Source organism: Antechinus flavipes, chromosome 3, assembly GCF_016432865.1.
Source record: "Antechinus flavipes isolate AdamAnt ecotype Samford, QLD, Australia chromosome 3, AdamAnt_v2, whole genome shotgun sequence".
Lineage (NCBI taxonomy): Eukaryota > Metazoa > Chordata > Mammalia > Dasyuromorphia > Dasyuridae > Antechinus > Antechinus flavipes.
Genome location: NC_067400.1, coordinates 243,343,257 through 243,361,896, shown reverse-complemented (window position 1 = coordinate 243,361,896; position 18,640 = coordinate 243,343,257). Strand labels below are relative to the sequence as shown.

Genomic DNA, 18,640 nt, shown 5'->3' with positions numbered 1-18,640 from the left:
CTATGCAACAAGAGAACTGTTCGGTTCTGCAAACATATATTGTATCTAGGATATACTGCAACATATTCAACATATAAAGGACTGCTTGCCATCTAGGGGAGGGAGTGGAGGGAGGGAGGGGAAAAAAATCGGAACAGAAACGAGTGCAAGGGATAATGTTGTAAAAAAAAAAATTACCCTGGCATGGATTCTGTCAATAAAGTAATTATTAAATAAAAATTTAAAAAAAAAAAAGAATTTTCTCTTAATGTGGCATTTCCACCAAATGTTTGAAAAGTTAATACCATCCATGGCATCAGAAAGTATGTCCCACTCTGTTACTCTGAACAAGCCATCTTTAAATCTATAAATTAGGCAGTAGGAGTGGAGAACATCAAAAAAGTTAACTAGGGGTAGAAATGATGGAAACCCTATATTCTGGCAAAGCAAATATCAAAGGGTCTAGAGGGTATTAGAAAACAAATAGGATTTCTTGCTTCAAAAGGAATGATTCAGTACAAGTCAACCCAGGAGAAATGGGATAAGCACAAGAATGAAATTCTAAAACACGAAAGAAAAAAATTCCAATAAGGATGAAAAATGAAATGTGTCTGAAAAGATTAATGTAGACACAAAAGTAATTCATCATCTTAAGATTTTAAAAAGAAACACATAAAACACAGAAATAAGAATAAGTAATATTAAGTAATGTTTTAAAAAACTGTCAGGAAAGTTGAAGTTCAGAATGAGCTGCAGCTGGCAAGGGAAGTGGACTAGAACAAAAAAGGGTTTTTTAAGCTGTATTAGAGGATCAACAAAGCAACAAGACCTCTACTTGGAGCACTTGACAAATAACAAAATAAAGGGGAAACCACTAAATTTGCATTTTGTTTTCTTTGCAAAGAATGATTTTTACATTGGAAATAACAGGACCAAAGTTACTTAACAAGTGATCAATACCCAAGCCAAATAATCAAAAAATAATGAAAATACTTCATTGGCCTTGATTAACTCAAGGCACCTGGATCAATTTAACTATATCCTTGAGTCCTGAATAGATGTAACTTCTAAGCTATAATTTCATGACATTTAAAAGATTACAGAAAACAGTAGCAGTACTAGTTTGAAAAAAGGCAAATGTCCCAGTTTTCAAAAAAGGGAAAAGAGCACAATCTGCAAACTATAGATCAACGAACTTAACTTTGATTCCTGAGAAAATGATTCTAGGAAGTTTATTTTAAAAATTAAGTTTGTAAACATTTGGGGGAAAAAAAGGAATAATTATAAAATACCAACAGGGTTGCATCAAAAACATATCATAATAGACAATCCCATTTTCTTTTTAAATTAGTAGATGATGGGAATGCCAGGATGTAATTTACTTACATTTTAGCAAAGCAGGATTCTGAGAAGATGGTGGAATTAAGACAAAGTAGCAGGCTCTCAAAAACTCTCCCACAAACAACGTAAAATGCCACGTCAAACAAAGTAAACTATTAAATCACATAAATAATCAAAAGTTGCAGTAAAGAAGTTGTATTCCTAAAACAACTGGGGAAGACCTCAGGAAAGACCTAACTTCCAGAATATGTAGGACCGAGGTTGCAAACACCTTAGGCATACTCTGCTGAATCAACAAACAGGCTACAGTGCAAATGGATCTGGTAGCCATTTTAGCTTCAGAAAAATTATCTTCATAGTGTGGAGATGAGACCATTAGGCAATGGAAGGTTGAAGGATGCTTCACTGTTACAGGACACCAGGCAAAGTTGTACTCACCAGACATGGCCTAGAACTATATAAAGTGTAGTAGTTGACACTGTGAGCACTTGCAGGAGAGGGGAGTTTGGCTTGCAGGGCAAATGTGTTATCTGAAGCTTGCAGTTGAGAAAAGGACATTAAAAAGGAACAAGAGTATTTGTGGTGACACTGTAGCTGCAAGTCCTAGAAGTGGTTCAGGGTCAGAGTAGAAAGCCTGAAGTAAGGCCATGAAATAGTGCTTAGAAAACAACAGTACCAAAATCTGAAGCCTGAGCCATCATTCCCTATCCCTTCCATCCCTATTCCAGTACACACCCTGGGACTCTATAGAACCTATAATATACTAAAATAAACTATTTAAAAAAAAAATTTTTTTTATTGACAAAAAAATAAACTACTGAATGTACAAATAAATACATAACAAGTGAGTGCATAGAAAAGAACCCAACAACCCAATCACAGACAGTTATTATGGAGACTGAAAACACCTGAATTCATACTCAGAAGATGATGAAGTTAAAAAAACAAAAACAAAAACACACCTATTTCAAAAAAAAATGTTCATATAATCACAAGCCCAAAAAGAATTCTTGGAGGAGCTTAAAGAGGATGCTAAAAATCAAATAAGAAAGGTTAAAGAAAAACAAGGGGAAAAAACGAGAGCAATCTAAGAAAATCAATAAAATTATGAAAAGAAAGCCAACCAACTGGAAAGAGATCAAAAACCTTAAGGAAGAAAATAACTTCTTAAAAACTAGAATTAAACAAGGGAAAACTAATGACTTACAATACGTCAAGAAATAATCAAAGAAAGTCAAAAGAATGAAATAGAAGAGGTTGTAAAACATCTTCATAGAAAAATAATAGATCTGGAAAACAGAGTTATAATCAAAAAAAGAATCTAGATATGATATTAAAAGAAATAATCACGGACAATTTCCCTGAAGTTCTAGAATGAGAAGGTAAAATAGAAGTAGAAAAAAAATCCATTGATCACTACCCAAGACACTCTAAGATGAAACCTCATGGCAATATTATAGCTAAGTTTTTAAGTTCCCAGGTCAAAGAGAAAATACAAGCACCAAGACCAAAACAAACAAACCCCACAATTTAAATATTATAGAGCTAGACAAGATCTGGCAGCTTCTACATTAAAAGATTGAAACATTTGGAACTTATCATTTCAAAGAACAAACCAGTTTAATTTGCAACTAATTATAACTTACTCAGCAAAGCTGAATATAATACTGAAGGGGAAAAAGAAAAGGTACTTAATGAATTGAAAGACTTGCAGGTATTTCTGATTAAAAAAAAAATCAATGGAAAATTTAGGAGAAACAAAGTAAACATTAAAGATCAACTACAGGGACTCAATAGGTCAACCTGTTTACTTCTTTTATGGGAAAATATTATCTGTACTCCTAAGAACGATATTATTACTTGGGTAGTTGGAAAGAACATACATAGAAAGCTTAGTGTTGAGTTATGATGGGATGACTCCAGAAAATAAAAACTTGATAGGGAAAAGTAAAATGGAATAATTATCTCATTAAAAACAAGACATAAAAGGAAGAGCTGTGACAGTGCAAGTAGGTGGGGGTGGACCTGAAGAAGGGACCCCGAAACTCTGAAAATCCTTAAAGGAGGGGGATCATGGTGGTGGACAAGAATAAGTGTCTCACCTAAGGTGGCAAAAAAGGAGCCAAGAAGAAAATGGTTGATCCATTTTTTGAAGAAAGATTGGTATGATGTAAAAGCACCAATTATGTTCAACATTCGCAATATTGGCAAGACACAGGTGACGAGGACTCAAGGAACAAAAATTGCCTCTGATGGTCTCAAGGGTTGAGCCTTTGAAGTGAGCCTTGCTGATTTGCAGAATGATGAGGTTGCTTTTTGGAAGTTCAAGTTAATTACTGAAGATGTTCAGAGTAAAAATTGTTTGACCAATTTCAATGGAACAGATCTTAACACGGGAGAAAATATGCTCCATGATCAAAAAGTGACAGACTACAATTGAAGCCCATGTTGATGTCAAAACCACAGATGGCTACTTGCTCTGCCTCTTTTGTGTTGGTTTTACCAAAAAGCACAATCACCAGATCCGTAAGACCTCTTGCGCCCAGCACCAAAGGGTCCATCAGATTTGTAAGAAAATGACGGAAATCATGACCTGAGAGGTGCAGACAAATGACTTCAAAGAAGTTGTCAATAAACTAATTCTAGATAACATTGGCAAATGACAATCCATTTACCCTCTCCATGATGTATTTGTTTGAAAAGTCAAGATGCTCAAGAAGCCCAAATTTGAACTGAGAAAACTAATGGAACTTCTTGGTCAAAGTGGTGGCTCTGGAAAACCTTCAGGAGATGAAACGGGCACAAAAGTTGAAAGGGCTGATGGCTATGAACCACCAGTTCAAGAATCTATCTCTTTTTTTTTTTTTTTAAATAACTTTTTATTGACAAAACCCATGCCAGGGTAATTTTTTACACCATTATCCCTTGCACTCACTTCTGTTCCGATTTTTCCCCTCCTTCCCTCTACCCCCTCCCCCAGATGGCAAGCAGTCCTTTACATGTTAAATAGGTTACAGTATATCCTAGATACAATATATGTGTGCAAAACCAAACAGTTTTCTTGTTGCACAGGGAGAATTGGATTCAGAAGGTATAAATAACCCAGGAAGAAAAACAAAAATGCAAGCAGTTTATATTCATTTCCCAATGTTCTTTCTTCGGGGGTAGTTGTTTCTGTCCATCCTTGATCAATTGAAACTGAATTAGCTCTCTTTATCAAAGAGATCCACTTCCATCAGAATACATCCTCAAACAATATCATTATTGAGGTATATAATGATCTCCTGGTTTCAAGAATCTATCTCGACTAAAAACTTCTAAAGGTTGAAAAATAAAAATTTATCTTAAAAAAAAAAAAAAAAGACTTGGGGCAGTGTCCCTTATTGAAGCAGAGTTGAAGGAGATTTTATCCTTCAAGGATTTTCAAAGTTTTGGGGTCCCCTCTTCATTCCTAACTTTAACCTCATCAAAACATCTAGAAGGGAATAAAAGTCTTCTAAATATAAAGACACAGAAAAGCAAGGAGCCAAGATAAGGGAGGGTCTTTTAAAAGGGCACATAGCTCAAAAAGGAGGAAAATGGAAGGAAGAAAAAGGAGAGATTCTTAGAGGGATGGATAGATGACAGAATAGAATGGTAAGGAGAGAGAGTAAGGGAGGGATTCTTTTTAAAAACGATGGATTAGGGAGGTAGTGGTTAGAATTAAATTAGACATGTGAGGAGAGACAGGGTAAAAATAGAGTGAGAAGGACAAATAGTAAGGAAAAATAAGAAGGATGGAAATACACCACTAGTAATTATAATTGTGAAGGTGAATGAGATGAACTCACCCCCCAAAATGAAAAAGAACAGCAGAATGGATTAAGAAAATCAGAATCTAACAACATGTTATTTAAAAGAAACACATTTAAAAATGATTTATGCAGAAAGAATCAAAATAAGGACTGAAGTACAATTTATTAGGCTTGAGCTACAAAATAAACAAATAAACAGGGAAAGCAATCCTGATTTCCAACAAAGTTAAAGGTAAAATAAATTCAATTAAAAGAAATAGGAAAAATACATGATGACAAACATCATAACAAAAGTTATGACAGACAAGGCAACAATATCAGTACTAAACTTATATGTACCAAATACTATTAGCATCTAAATTTTTAACAGAAGAGGTAAAAGAATCATAGGTGGAAATTATTAAGAGTCGAGGACTCTAACCTTTCTCCTTTAAAATTAGTAAATCTAACAAAAAAAAGTAAAGAAATCAAAGTGAATAGAATCTTAGATAAGCTAAATATGATAAATATCTAAAGAGAATTAAATGGGAATAAATAGACCTTTTTTCAAGGACTCATGAGACCTTAAAAAAAAAAAAAGCCATATACTAGGAAATAAAAACATTACAATTAAGTGCAGAAAAGCAGAAATGCATCCTTTTCAATTCATAATGCAATAAAAATTCTATTTTAAAAGGAACTATGAAAATATAGCTTAAAAACTAATTTAATCTTAATCTTAAATAATAAAAGGGTTAAAAGTTTAAAAAACTCATAGAAACAATAATTTCATTAAAAAGAACAATATTGAGACAACTTTTCAAAAGCTATGAAATATATTGAAAAAGCATTAAGAGAAAAATGTATATCTTTAAATGTTTATATAAATAAAACAGAGAAAGAGCAAATAAATTAGGGGAAAAATTTTAAAATCCCAATTAAATACCAAATTGGAAGTTCTAAAAATTAAAGGTGAAAATAATAAAATTGAGTATAAGAAAACCATTGAGTAATTAAAAATAAGAGTTGGTTTTAGGGGGGGGGGGAAACAACAAGAAAATAAACCATTGGTGAATATGATTAAAACTAGAAGAAAACAATCACTGGTATTAAAATTAGATTAGATTACAAATTGCCCAATTATATTTCCATATATTAAATAATTTAAGTGAAATGGAAGAAAATATAAACTATATTAACAAAAGAGGAAATATCTAATAAACTTATTTAGAAAAAGAAATTGAACAGACCATAAATAAACTTTCGGGGGAGCATCAGAAGAAGATTGATTTACAAGTGAATTTTACCAAATATTTAAAGATCAATTAATTCCAATATTAAATAAATTATTCGAAATATCAAGCAAAGAAGGCATACTACCAAACTTCTTTTATAAAACAAAAATATGGTACTGATACTTAAATTGGGAAGGACAAAATCAGAGAAAAAATTATGGAATAATTTCATTAATGAATATAAATGCAAAAATTCTAAATAAAATACAAGCTAGGAGACTATAACTATTTATATAGTCATTATATCATTAACAAAGGCAACAAAAAAATCATAATTATAACAACAAATACAGACAACCCCCATTTCTGTTAAAAATACTTGAAAGCATAGATATAAGTAGGTTTTCCCTCAACATTATAATAAGTATCTACCTAAAACCATTATTTGTATTTGTATTTGTTACTTGCAAGCATTATTGTTGGGTCTAAGGTAGAAGTTCTTCCTAGGAAAGTCATGAATGAAACAAGAACGTTCACTGTCACTTCAACATGGCAATAGAAATGCTAGCAATACCAATAAGGGAAAAAAAAAACAAATTGAAGCAATCAGAATGGTCAATGAAGCAACAAAACTTCTCTTTTTGCAGATGATATAACAATATACTTGGATAATTCTAAAGATTCAATTTAAAAGTGGAAATAATAATTTTAATAAAGTAGTAGGATATAAAATAAAACTCGTATAAAATCAGCATTTCTATGTTATCATCCACAAAATTCTGCAAAAAGAGATCGTAAGAAATGTCCTAGTTAAAAAAAAATATTTAAAATTTGGGATTCCACATTTTCTTCCTTCCCTTTACCCTCCCTGAGAGAGTGAGCAATCAGATGGAGCAGTTCTCTTTGTAGTGGCAAAGAACTACAAATTAAAGCGATGACCTTCAACTGGGTAATGGTTAACAAATTGGGGTACAAGATTGTGATGAAATACTATTGTGTTATAAGAAATAATTGAGTTCACGGATTTTAGAAAAACATGGAAAGACATGAAATAATGATGAGTGAAATGAGCAGTGTGTGAAATCAAAGAACATTTGTACCATAGTCTAGTTGAAACACTATCCCAAGAACAACTTTGAAAGATGAATTCATTTTGAGTATTATATTCAAATCAACTTCAAAGGACTTATGATCCATCTCCAAAGAAATGAGAAATAGAAACATATACATTAAGATTTTACACACACACATACATACACACACATATTTATGTGTACCTAATGGTGGTAATCGTTTATAGGATGAATGGGGAGAGAGGGAGGGGAAAAAAAAGTGCACAGCAGAGAAAAAAGAAAACTTAGAAGGAAGCACAGAAAAGCAGGGTATACTTGAAAACAATGTCTAGTATTAAATAGTTGTTTTTTTTTTTTTTAAGTCAACAGTGTGAAAATGAAATTCATGATTTTTTATTGCACTCTTTTTAGATTGTACTGTATACAAGAAAATGTTCTTTTGTCTGTTTTTGTTTAAAACAAACTTTAAAAATTTAAAATATTTTAGCAAATTTTTTTCTTCAAGTATTTCAATTCTTGTCAAGATGAAGATATGGATTAAATAAGAAAGTCACTGATTCAAAAATGATCCAATGCCAGATTCAAATTTAACCTGTTACTGTGTACATTTGTACTGTGTACAAATATCTGAAGGGCCATCACGTAGATAAAACATGTTCTGACTGGCCAGAGAATGAAAAAATATGTAGATGTTGCAAATAGACAAATGTAAGCATGAAATCAGCAAAAACTTACAATTCATGCACTCTAAAAGTTGAACAGACTGCCTAAATAAGAGATAAGATTCTCACCTTCTTGAAAATCTTCAAGCAAAGGCTGGATTTGCTGAGTACATTATATTGAGTTTCCTTTCATTTACTGGTTGGACTAAAATGGCCACAACCCTTCTAATTCTCATTAGTCTATGTTCATGTGAGATATAGGCTATCTTATAGGAATGTAAATGAGAGGAGATGGAGAATAATGTTTTTTTCTTAAGGAGGGAGATGTACGCATGTTTATAGGTTATAAGGAGCCAATGGAGGGAAATGATGAGAGGAAATAATTGACCATGGTCAACTCTTAAGTCCGATGATGGATAAGGACACAAGGATTATTTTTAGCAAGGGCCAGCCCTTCTCAGAGAACAGATTCAACGAGAGAACAGGAATGATAAAGAGGTTTTGACAGGTAACTTAAGGAATTGAGGAAGATCATTAAAAAATGACTTCAATTTTCTGAGTACAGCGAGAGATACAAGAGATCACAGAGAAAATTTACCCATAATCTGACATAGAGAAGTACAGTTTTGGAACAGCAGCTGTGAAGAATTAATAAAGAGGGAAAGACAATTACTATGTTCTAGTGAGGGTTCATTATATTTTAGTGGAACCATGTGGTATGGCTGTGGTTTCCTCTAATATACACCAGTAAATAAGAGGAGAAAGAAGTTGATGGAGATTAACCAAATGCTTTTTCTTGGCACATGACAGGCAACTTGTTTGGAGAACAATAAATTTCAGTTTAGAAGACAACTACGTGGTCAAAATAATGAAGAAAATAAGTTTGGAGTAAGGATGATAGCCTCAAGAGAAGTAGAATGATAATTTTAGTGTTAAAGAATAGAATTGTAAAAATGGAAGCATAAATAGTAATAGAAGGTTGGAATCAGTAATTTCAGAGTTCAAGACCACGTAGGCAAAATGAGTGATAATAAGATCAAGGATATAACCATCCCTGAAGAGAGATGTAGGGTAGTAATGGTCATGGAATTTGAGCATAATTAAACATGAGGCGAAGAGTTTGAGGGGATATATAAATGTGTCCTCAAGTATGAAAGGAAGATTCAGTGCATAGGGAAAGATTGGGGGAAGGAAAGAAGAGGTAAAGACAGAGGCACATAATGAATTCCTTGGTAAAGTTATAATAACGAATACAGGTAAAAGGCTCCTATAGATGAACAAAAAGAGAAACTGGATAGGATGATATAGTCCAATAGTAATTCTCAAAGAGAATATAGCAGATAAATAATTTGGAAATATCAGTAAGTATACCTAATCTTCTTCTTGGTACAGTGTATAAGGGGACACCAGAGAAGATAAGAGGAATACAACTTCTAGAAATCAAGTTTCTATAGTACAAAAAAGGTAAATCTAAAATAGTTTTGTCTTTTCCTCTTGCTCTCCTCTCATGTTTACTGCTACACTATGCTTTTTCATTATCTATTTACTATCTAACATTGTGGTAACTGCCCTCTTTAGCAAGTGCAAACTACTCTCTCTATTCTATCCTTTCTCCAGCATATTGACCCCTATTATCACTCCTACCTTCTGACCTACTTTAATTATGTCTCCTTGGCTGTCCATGTTTTCCTTCACCCTCAAAAAACTCAATCCATCCGTCTTTACTATGTATCTCATATCTCCTTCCCTTTTATGTCTAAACTCTTGAAAAGGCAACATACTCCCAATTCCTTTCATTGAGGGGGCACAATAGTGTTTGACCAAGAGTTGAGAAGACGTCAAATCCAACCTCACAAATTTATATACTTGTATTACCCTGGGTAATTCATCATATAACTTGTCTGCCTCGGTTTTTTTAATCATAAAATTAGAGTAACAGCACTTCTCAGGGTTACTGTGATGATCAAATATCTGTAAATCACAACACAGTGCTTTATCAGCACTTTTTAAAGTAAATAATAAATGCTTGATTCTATATTTTTGTCACGTTTAACATATTATGGATAACATGCTATCTAGGGAAGGGGGGGGTAGAAATTGGAACACAAGGTTTTTCAAGGGTCAATGTTGAAAAAAATTATCCTTGCATGTTTTGAAAATAAAAAAACTTCAATTAAAAAAAAAAAAGAAAGAAAAAGGGGACAAGTTAAGCTAAAAATATCAATGCTTGTTTCTTTTTATAACTCTCTGAAGCCTGGCTTTCACATCTTATCATTCACCTGAAACTGCTCTCTCCAAAATTATCAATAATCTAATTGCCAGATCTAATAGTCTATTTTCATCCTTCATGACTTCTCTGCAGACTTTAATACTTTTAATCATTCCCTTTTCTTTATTATCCTTTTATCTCTAGATTTATGTGACAATACTTTTAGGCTGGTTCTCCAACCCTATGACTTTCCAGCCCAAAGTATTCTTCCCTGATCTCTACAAAGGTTGTCTCCCCCTAACACAATGTAAGCTCCTGACTAGGACTATCACACTTTTGCTTTTATATCCCCAGCATCCAGGCCAGAGTTTAACATAACAGGTATTTAGTAAATATCTAATGGATTAGTTAGGGGAAAAGAGCTTTCCTCTTTAGCAGACATGCAAATATGAATCATACGGATTATAGAAGAATAAAGTAAAAATATGGTAGCCACAAGAAGGGGAAGAATTAATTGAACAGGGCAACTTGCATCTTCAAGGCACAGTGATGTGCAAATATGGAATGGATCTGTCATCTTTCAAACAGCAAGAAAAAGGTAGGTCCTCTGGGGCCTAAATGAAATCACATTCAGTATCAATTCTTTTCCTTCATTCTTAAATGGCAGGAGATGATGCACAGCCCCAAAATATACTGTCTATACAATATGCACTTGATTCCTCAGTAGGTTCACTGTTGGACTGAATATGGGCCTAACAACTAGTAAATGATCAAGGTAGCTGGCATGGTGTTGCTGCTTTTCTCAAACAATTCAGTGAATAGGGTGAAAGGGTGTCATCTACATACAGCAGTACGTCCCAGAACAAAATGTCTAAATTTAGCCTTTGGTGATCAGTGCTAAGTAAAGATTACATCAGAGTTTTAACCTTTTGTATCATGAATCTTTTTCTGGCAATTTGGTGAGACCATGGACTTCTTTTCAGAATATTATTTTCATAAAAATACAATTAGAGAAATTTTTAAAAACAAATTCAGACTCTAGGTTAAGAACTCTATAACACTGTTCAAAAGAAAGAGTAAATACAGCCTCCATAAAACTCTGAAATGAGAAATCGTCAAAATTTTGTCCCTAAAAGAAGCTGGAGTTAAAAGAGTTTTAAGTTTTAATAAAACTCTAGATGGAGTTATAAGAAAAAGGAATATAGGAAATTCTTGGGAAGATTTCATCATAATGACTGTTCCTCCCCTCATTCCAAAGCAAGAGATGTGAGAAGGTATAAGGAGAGGGAAAAAGCCTAAGGAAGAGAAAGGTCAGCCTCCAAACACAATTGCTGAACAATAAAGAGCATTTTTTATCACCATATGTTCCTAATACTAGCAAAGCTGCAACTAAGACCACCTGGTTCTGTCTCTCTGGCATATGGGATGGTAAAAAAACCCATTCTTCCCAGCATATGTTAATAAGCAACAGAGTTCATTGTGTTAGTAATTTAGCAAAACTTGATCCAGAACATACTAAGTTAATTCAGCAAGCCCACAAACCATGCAATAAGATGATGTAGTGGATAAAAAATCTGGGTCTGTCCAATAGACTTGTGATGGAAAGTGTCATCTGCAACTTTCTATGGAGAGAGAACTATGGAGACAATGTGGATCAAATCATAGTATTTTCATCTTTTTTTGTTGTTTGCTTTTTTTTTCTTTTCCTTTTTCATCTGGTTTTTCTTGCACAGCATGATGAATATGGAAATATGTTTAGAAGAATTGCCTGTTTAATCTATATTTGGATTGCTTGCTATCTTAAGCAAAGTGATAGGGAGCAAAATTTTGGACAAGGCTTTGCAAAGATAAATGGTAAAAAACGATTTTTGCATGTATTTGGAAAAATGAAAAGTACTATTTCTTTAAAAAAAAAATCTTGGCCTATATTCAAGAAGATCTGAGTTCAAATACAATCTTAGACACTTATTAAATTTGTCACTGTTGGAATCCTAGAATTAACTCAACTTGAAACAAAGTGATAACTCAAGGGAGATATTAGAATCCTAGTGTTAACTCAACTTGAAACAAAGTGATAACTCAAGAGAGATATTAGAATCCTAGTGTTAACTCAACTTGAAACAAGGTGATAACTCAAGGGAGATGTTAGAATCCTAGTGTTAACTCAATGTAATTGATACAATGCTTGTGTTCACACCTTTACTCATTGGAATGTACACGTTTGGGAGATTTCAGGGTTTAGTATGAGATATCCAAATTCACACCTCCCTTGAAGCTCTTAGGGCCAAAGAGCATTCTGGGAGAAAACCCATAATCCCATTCTCTCAGAAAAGTCATATATAAGCCCAGTCAAGAGAGTTCAGCGGAATTGGAGGCTGAAGAAAGCAGAGGTAGAAGCAAAGGACAAAGTTGCAAGAGCTCCTCAGAGACAAGACAGATTCAACTTGGTGCTGGCTCTGGAGGCTGAAAAAAGCAGAGGCAGAAGCAAAGGACAAAGCTGCAAGAGCTCTTAGAACCAAGGAGAGAGAGAGGCCTCTAAGAAAAGCTAACAGGGCTATATTGGAGATTGAGAGCCAGAAGCCCTCTCTCCAAGGCAAGAGAGATCCATTCCATTTTCTACTTGGTTGGCTGGAGGACTGAAGGACAAACCTATGGATTTGGAGACATTCGGAGGGAGCTCTTGGAACCAAGCAGAGAGTTAGGCCTAGAATTAACTCAAGCTAACCGAGCTATACTGGAGGCAATAAAAGATCTGAACTTTTATCACCTGGCTAGTTTTGGATGATTATTTACTCTTAACTGATACTAAGACTGCCTCCAGAAAACCTCCCTGAGAAACCTGCTCTCTCCCAGAGAGAACCATTATTTTATTATTTTAAAGAAGAACAAGAACTCCAACAATCACAATCTGTTTGTCTCAGTTTCCTCAACGGTAAAATGGAGATAATTAAGAATTATTGTAAGGTTCAAGTGAGATAATATTTGTAAAAAGAGCTTAGCAATATGATTCACACATAGTGTGAGGTACTATAAAGAACTAGAAACATTCCCTTACCTCTTCTCCCTGCTTAGTAATTAATCTCTGCTGTAAAGAGGGGAGAAAGGAAAAAAAGGCTAAGCAGTTATACAATTTCCCACAGTTGAAGATCATGAAACATAGTTTCATCCTCAGCAGAGAAACAGGTAAAATTATTATGTTAGAATAAAGTACACATGTTCAAAATGATAACTGTATTAGATTTGTTTCTTAATTTTTCTTTGTCACAAGGGAAGTTAATCTGGAAGGAATGTAGAGTTAAAATAACAGTCAAAAATGCATCAATAGAAGAGTTCCTTTTTAAAAAAAAAAGACTTCTTATAAAAAATTTAGATAGGAGAGATGAACAAGAACAAAATTTATTACCCAAAATAATTTTTAAATATTTAATTTTAGCTTACTTATCTGATCATTTCCTCCAAACCCACTAATTCTCTTAAAAAATTAATTGATAACTTTTCTAATCTAAGTATTGTTGTTCAATTGTGTCTAATTATTTGTGACTTCATTTGGAGTTTTCTTGGTAAAAGTACTGGAGAGGACTGCCATTTTCTTCTCCAGTTCATTTTGCAAAAAAGGAAGCTGAAGAAAACAAGGGGACTCTCCCAGGGTCACACTACTGATAAGTTTGAAGCTGGATTTGAACTAGGGTCTTCCTGACTCGAGGCCCAGTATTTTATTTATGCTACCTAGTTCCCCTTGTGTTACACAGAAAGACCCGAGTTCAAATGTGCCTCAGATAATTACTAATTGAATGACCCTGGGTCAATCACCACCAAGTAAGTGTCTGAGGCCAATTATGAATTCAAGACGAGAAGTGTTCCTGACTCCAGGGTCAACACTCTATCTATGTCAATACCTAGATGTTCCCCAAGGCTGACTATTTTAATAATTATTTTAATCTTGTAAATAAACTAGTTAGCATCAATAAGGTTTACAAAGATTGATTTCGTGCACATGCTATAATGGTGATGATAGTATTCAGCCTTTCAGTAATATCTGACCCCATGCACCATACTGTTTATAAGGTTTCCTTGACAAAGATAATTGGAGTAGTTTGCCATTTACTTCTCCAGGGGATTAAAGCAAACAAGTGATTTGCCCAAGGTCACACAGCTAATAAGTGTCTGAGACCAGATTGTACTGGCACATACATTCCATTGCTTAATCCTATAAAACTGCCAACACATGAAATAAGAACTGTCAGATTCTTATATAAAGAATTGGTGATACTTTACTAAGAAAGAAAATGGAAAAAAAAAATAGAACCTAGAATTTAAGTCCTTAGTTGTGTTCAGATACATTTAAAGGCACACACATAATAAAAAGTTAGAAAGAAATCAATTGTATATTAATTAAGATTTTCTGTAGTATCCTATTCTCTAGAATCTCTACAAAGGAGTTAAAACAATACCCATGTTTGTTAAGTAGATAACACACTAATTATTCTCCAATTTCAAGATCCTTGAAATTGACTTTTACTAATCAATAAGCAGTGAAGAACAGGTAAATTATGAGATAATGATCAAAGTTTCATTATCAAAATCCCAAAGACACTGAAAACCAACTAGAACAGGGATTGGGGAAATGTGCAGCTGCAGGCCATATAAGGCCTGAAAAATCATTCGATCTGGCCCAATCAATTGCAAGCTAAGATGAGCTGTAAGTTGGGTACAACAATCTCCCACTGCTTTAGTTTTTAACTTGGATTATTTTGTATGTCCCACAAATGACATTATATCCAAAAGGTCCTTGGCAGAAAAAAGTTCCCCACCCCAGACCTAGATGAATGATCCCTCCTTGTTAAAAATCACCTAAGACTTCAAATTCACAAAGTTATCTAAGTCTGTTGAGTCTTTTTTTGGGGGGAGGGGATTCTTAAAAATCTGCAATATACAATGCAAAAATCTCACCAAGTCCTCATATTTCCAGTCATGTTCATTGCCTTCCCAATCCAATCTCTTCGGCAACAACTAGAAAATAAAATGCACACGTATTACCAAAACTTTGATTTGGGATGATACAGTCAAATGACTTAAAAAGAGAAGGCATTACCCACAAGGCATGAAACGGGGGAGGGGACACGATAGAGTCGGGAGGGGGACGGGAGAGAGAAAGGATGTGATATAAGTACAGACCTGGTACTGTTCCAGTTCCTGCACCAGTACCTGCAACAAACAAGACACTTGGTTAAAAGATTTTTTTTTGGGGGGGGAGGGAGGATTTAGGCAAGATTCCTCTCCTACCACCATCTCCCAATCCAAAGAAGTGGAGAAGATATAGCTAATAATGCAATCGTTCAGCGTGGGGCAAAAAAGATAGAGAGGGACCCAACGCCTGTCCTCTTTACTTACTTGGGCTGCTCTCCGGCAAGGACCGGCAGACAGGTACCGAGCGATGAGGAAATAGAGCTCTGCGGGAAGAAGGGAAAACAAGATTTGAGCCGGGCCAGAGAGAGAGCGCGCCAGTTAGAGGTAGAACGACAGGAGAAACCGTCGGCTACAGGGAAAGGGACAGCAGAGAAGCCAACTGGGGAGCTCTGGTCGCTACAGAGGAGTAAATGGGAACTCCCGCCTCCTCTTACCCGACTCAATGGGCGGCACGGGATGTCTCGAGGCCGAGTGTTCAGCCATGACCGAGCGGAGAGGCTGAAAAGGGTAAAGGACTGGCGTAGGCCGCGCCAGGGCCTAACTGAGATATTCACTTCGGGGTACAACCCTCCCCCTCTTCCCAACTCCGACTCTTTCCTGCAGCCATGCAGCGCAGCGACCTCGCAGCGTCGTGACGTTGTCGACGCCGCCGACGCCGACGCCGCCACCACCGCAGACGGCGCGGAATGAGAAAGAAAAAAATAGTTCTATCTTTGAAGGATTTAAGGGGAGGGAAAAAACAGTGACTAAACCTCCTACATGAAAGTAAAAGTGACTTCCGCTTTAGTACTAAAAGCACATTTTGGGGTGTTGAGAAGTATTTCCTTTAGCAGCTTGTCCTGGGGAACGCAAGGGGATGGGAAAGCGCAGATGATTTTTGGAATTAGTGCGCGCGGTGAAGCGCCCCCTCCTTGTTTTCAACTGTAACTCATAGTGCTGTTGCATGGGCTGAGCCAGAACTGCTATGTAGGGTGTTTGCTGCGAATGCGGTGTTTGGAATCTGGAGTGCGGCGTTTCTGGAAGGTTCTCGAAGGGAGACAGTTGCAAATTTATCTCTGCCCTTATGGAGACCCTTGCTCCAGGCAGTTGGTAGAACGAGCATTGGGACTTAGTTTGCTGTCACGTGACCGACCCTTTTCCCTTATCCTAAGTGGATACGGATCTTCTAAAGTGAAAACCTGGCTGCCTTGTGGAAAGAGTAATAGGTTTCCTACCGTTTTTGATGAGGGCTCCAAGACACCCTACAGTCTTTGGGGTGAAGAAGTATATAGGGACATGCAAGTGATTAAAGATCACACTGCAGATCGATTACCAAGATTTGATGAGTGGCATACTTCATCCTTAGTGGTAGAATTCAATTATGTGGCTGCTGCCTGAATATGAAAGACAGAAAATACCAGCTGCTGAGAGCAGCTGCTTATTTCATTGTCAAAGCTAAAAGTAAATGGTAGTTCTTTGAAATTTAATAATTCAATATTGTGAGAGATCCTGTAAATGGCAACTTTTTCTAAATGGCACTTATCTTTAAGTGGAAAAAAAAAATAAAAGAAAATCCTTCATACATATGGTGTTTTAGAAGCTATCTTTAAAAACTTTTTTATCTTTTTTAGTTTTTTCCAAAAAGTTTTCCATCAGAAGCCACACACATTTTGTATCATCACTTTACCTATCTTGTCCTTTTAATAATTTTACATAATTCAAAGGGGATTTTCCATAGATTTGTTTTAAATATATTGCTTACCTTTGATATACAAATATTAATAAAAAAGGTGGTGAGAGAATACTACTTCATATTCTTATTTGATAACTAAATTTAATCGCTCTGTTGAGCAAAACTGTTGTCATTAGTATGTGCTACACTCCTATCTAAGATATCTTAAGGGAATAATTAGTTCACTGCTTAAATTGAGATTTGCAAATATGAAATTTAGATTACTTAAGAATAAGTATTAGAAATAAATGGGATCAAACTAATTTTTTAACTATTATAATTTTGAAACCAACCCAATTTGTAAAGAACAAATGAAATAAGATTATATACATGGTTTGCACCAGAGATCAGTGAAATTTACTAACCAAGAACAAAAAAACCACATTACCAAATAAAGTACTTTCCAATTCAATTTTTATTGAGCACCATTGTACCACAGGAAAATGAATGTACAAGAGGAAGTATATGCAAAGTATGTACAGGGGTAAAAATCAAAAATAATTTGGGTGAATGGGAAGTACTATTAACTGGAGAAATGAAAAAAAAAAAACCTTTTGAGGACGTAACTTTATATATACATATACTTTAGAGGAAACGACAGATTCTATGAAGAGAACATGGGAATAGCATGAAGAAAAAATTCCCTATAAAGGGAACAATCTGTTTGGGCAGCTTAGTAATTTGAAAAGAATGCCCAGATTTAAAGACAAAGGATTCAAGTTCAAACTCCAAGTTTTATACTTAAGAGGACATAAGGCAAATATTTTATCCATTTTGCATTTCTAAAATTTCTTTCCATATCTAAATATGATCTCAAGTATAGAACTTTGTTAGGGAATTCCTTGTACCTCTAGACAATTCTAAGAAAAAGATAAGAAAGAGAAAGAAAGTAATAACCAGAATAGTGTGAATTTGTGTATGTATGGGAATATAAGGGAGTTAATATGACTAAATGCAGAAGTCTCAGAAATACCACACTTGTTTCTGTGAGAAAAAAAATTAAACATCTTTTTAAAAAAATTATGATACACAATATCTATTTAAAACTAAGAGCTATATGTTATGGAGAAATGCTACAAGGCTTCCACTTTAGAAAAGAAAAACAAAAAACATTTCCTCCCTAATAATTTTATTTTCAATTAAAAATTATCTCCTCCTCCCACCATCTCATTGAGAACACAAGAAAAAAAAAAAAAAAGACACCTTACAAATATGTACCATCACATAAAACAAATCCTTGAGTTAGCCATGTCCAAAAATAGAAAAGAAAAAGAAATATCCTTCAATCTGCATCCTATGGATCATCATGAATTTTTTGAAATTGTGGTTGGTATTTGTGTTCCTTAGTTACTAAATTTTTCAAAGTAATTGATCTTTACAATAGTTCTGTTCCTGTATAAACTGTCCCCCTAATTTTGATCACTTTGCAACAGTTCATACAAGTCTTCTGGGTTTTCTGACATAGTATCC

At 34.6% G+C, this 18,640-nt stretch overlaps 1 protein-coding gene and 1 pseudogene across 1 annotated transcript in view; one reads left to right on the top strand and one right to left on the bottom strand.

The window, feature by feature from the left end:
* The window catches only part of BRWD1 (bromodomain and WD repeat domain containing 1), a 157,139-nt gene extending 141,098 nt beyond the window's left edge, over nucleotides 1-16,041 (bottom strand). The window contains exons 1-4 of the mRNA XM_051984778.1: nucleotides 15,894-16,041; nucleotides 15,664-15,722; nucleotides 15,448-15,477; nucleotides 15,223-15,282 (exon numbers count right to left, since the gene is read on the bottom strand). Coding sequence (XP_051840738.1) covers nucleotides 15,223-15,282; nucleotides 15,448-15,477; nucleotides 15,664-15,722; nucleotides 15,894-15,942 — 198 coding nt within the window. The 5' untranslated portion in view covers nucleotides 15,943-16,041. The remainder of the gene's footprint in view (nucleotides 1-15,222; nucleotides 15,283-15,447; nucleotides 15,478-15,663; nucleotides 15,723-15,893) is intronic.
* LOC127553782 (40S ribosomal protein S3a-like) lies at nucleotides 3,035-5,306 on the top strand (annotated as a pseudogene).
* Nucleotides 16,042-18,640: the final 2,599 nt, after the last annotated feature.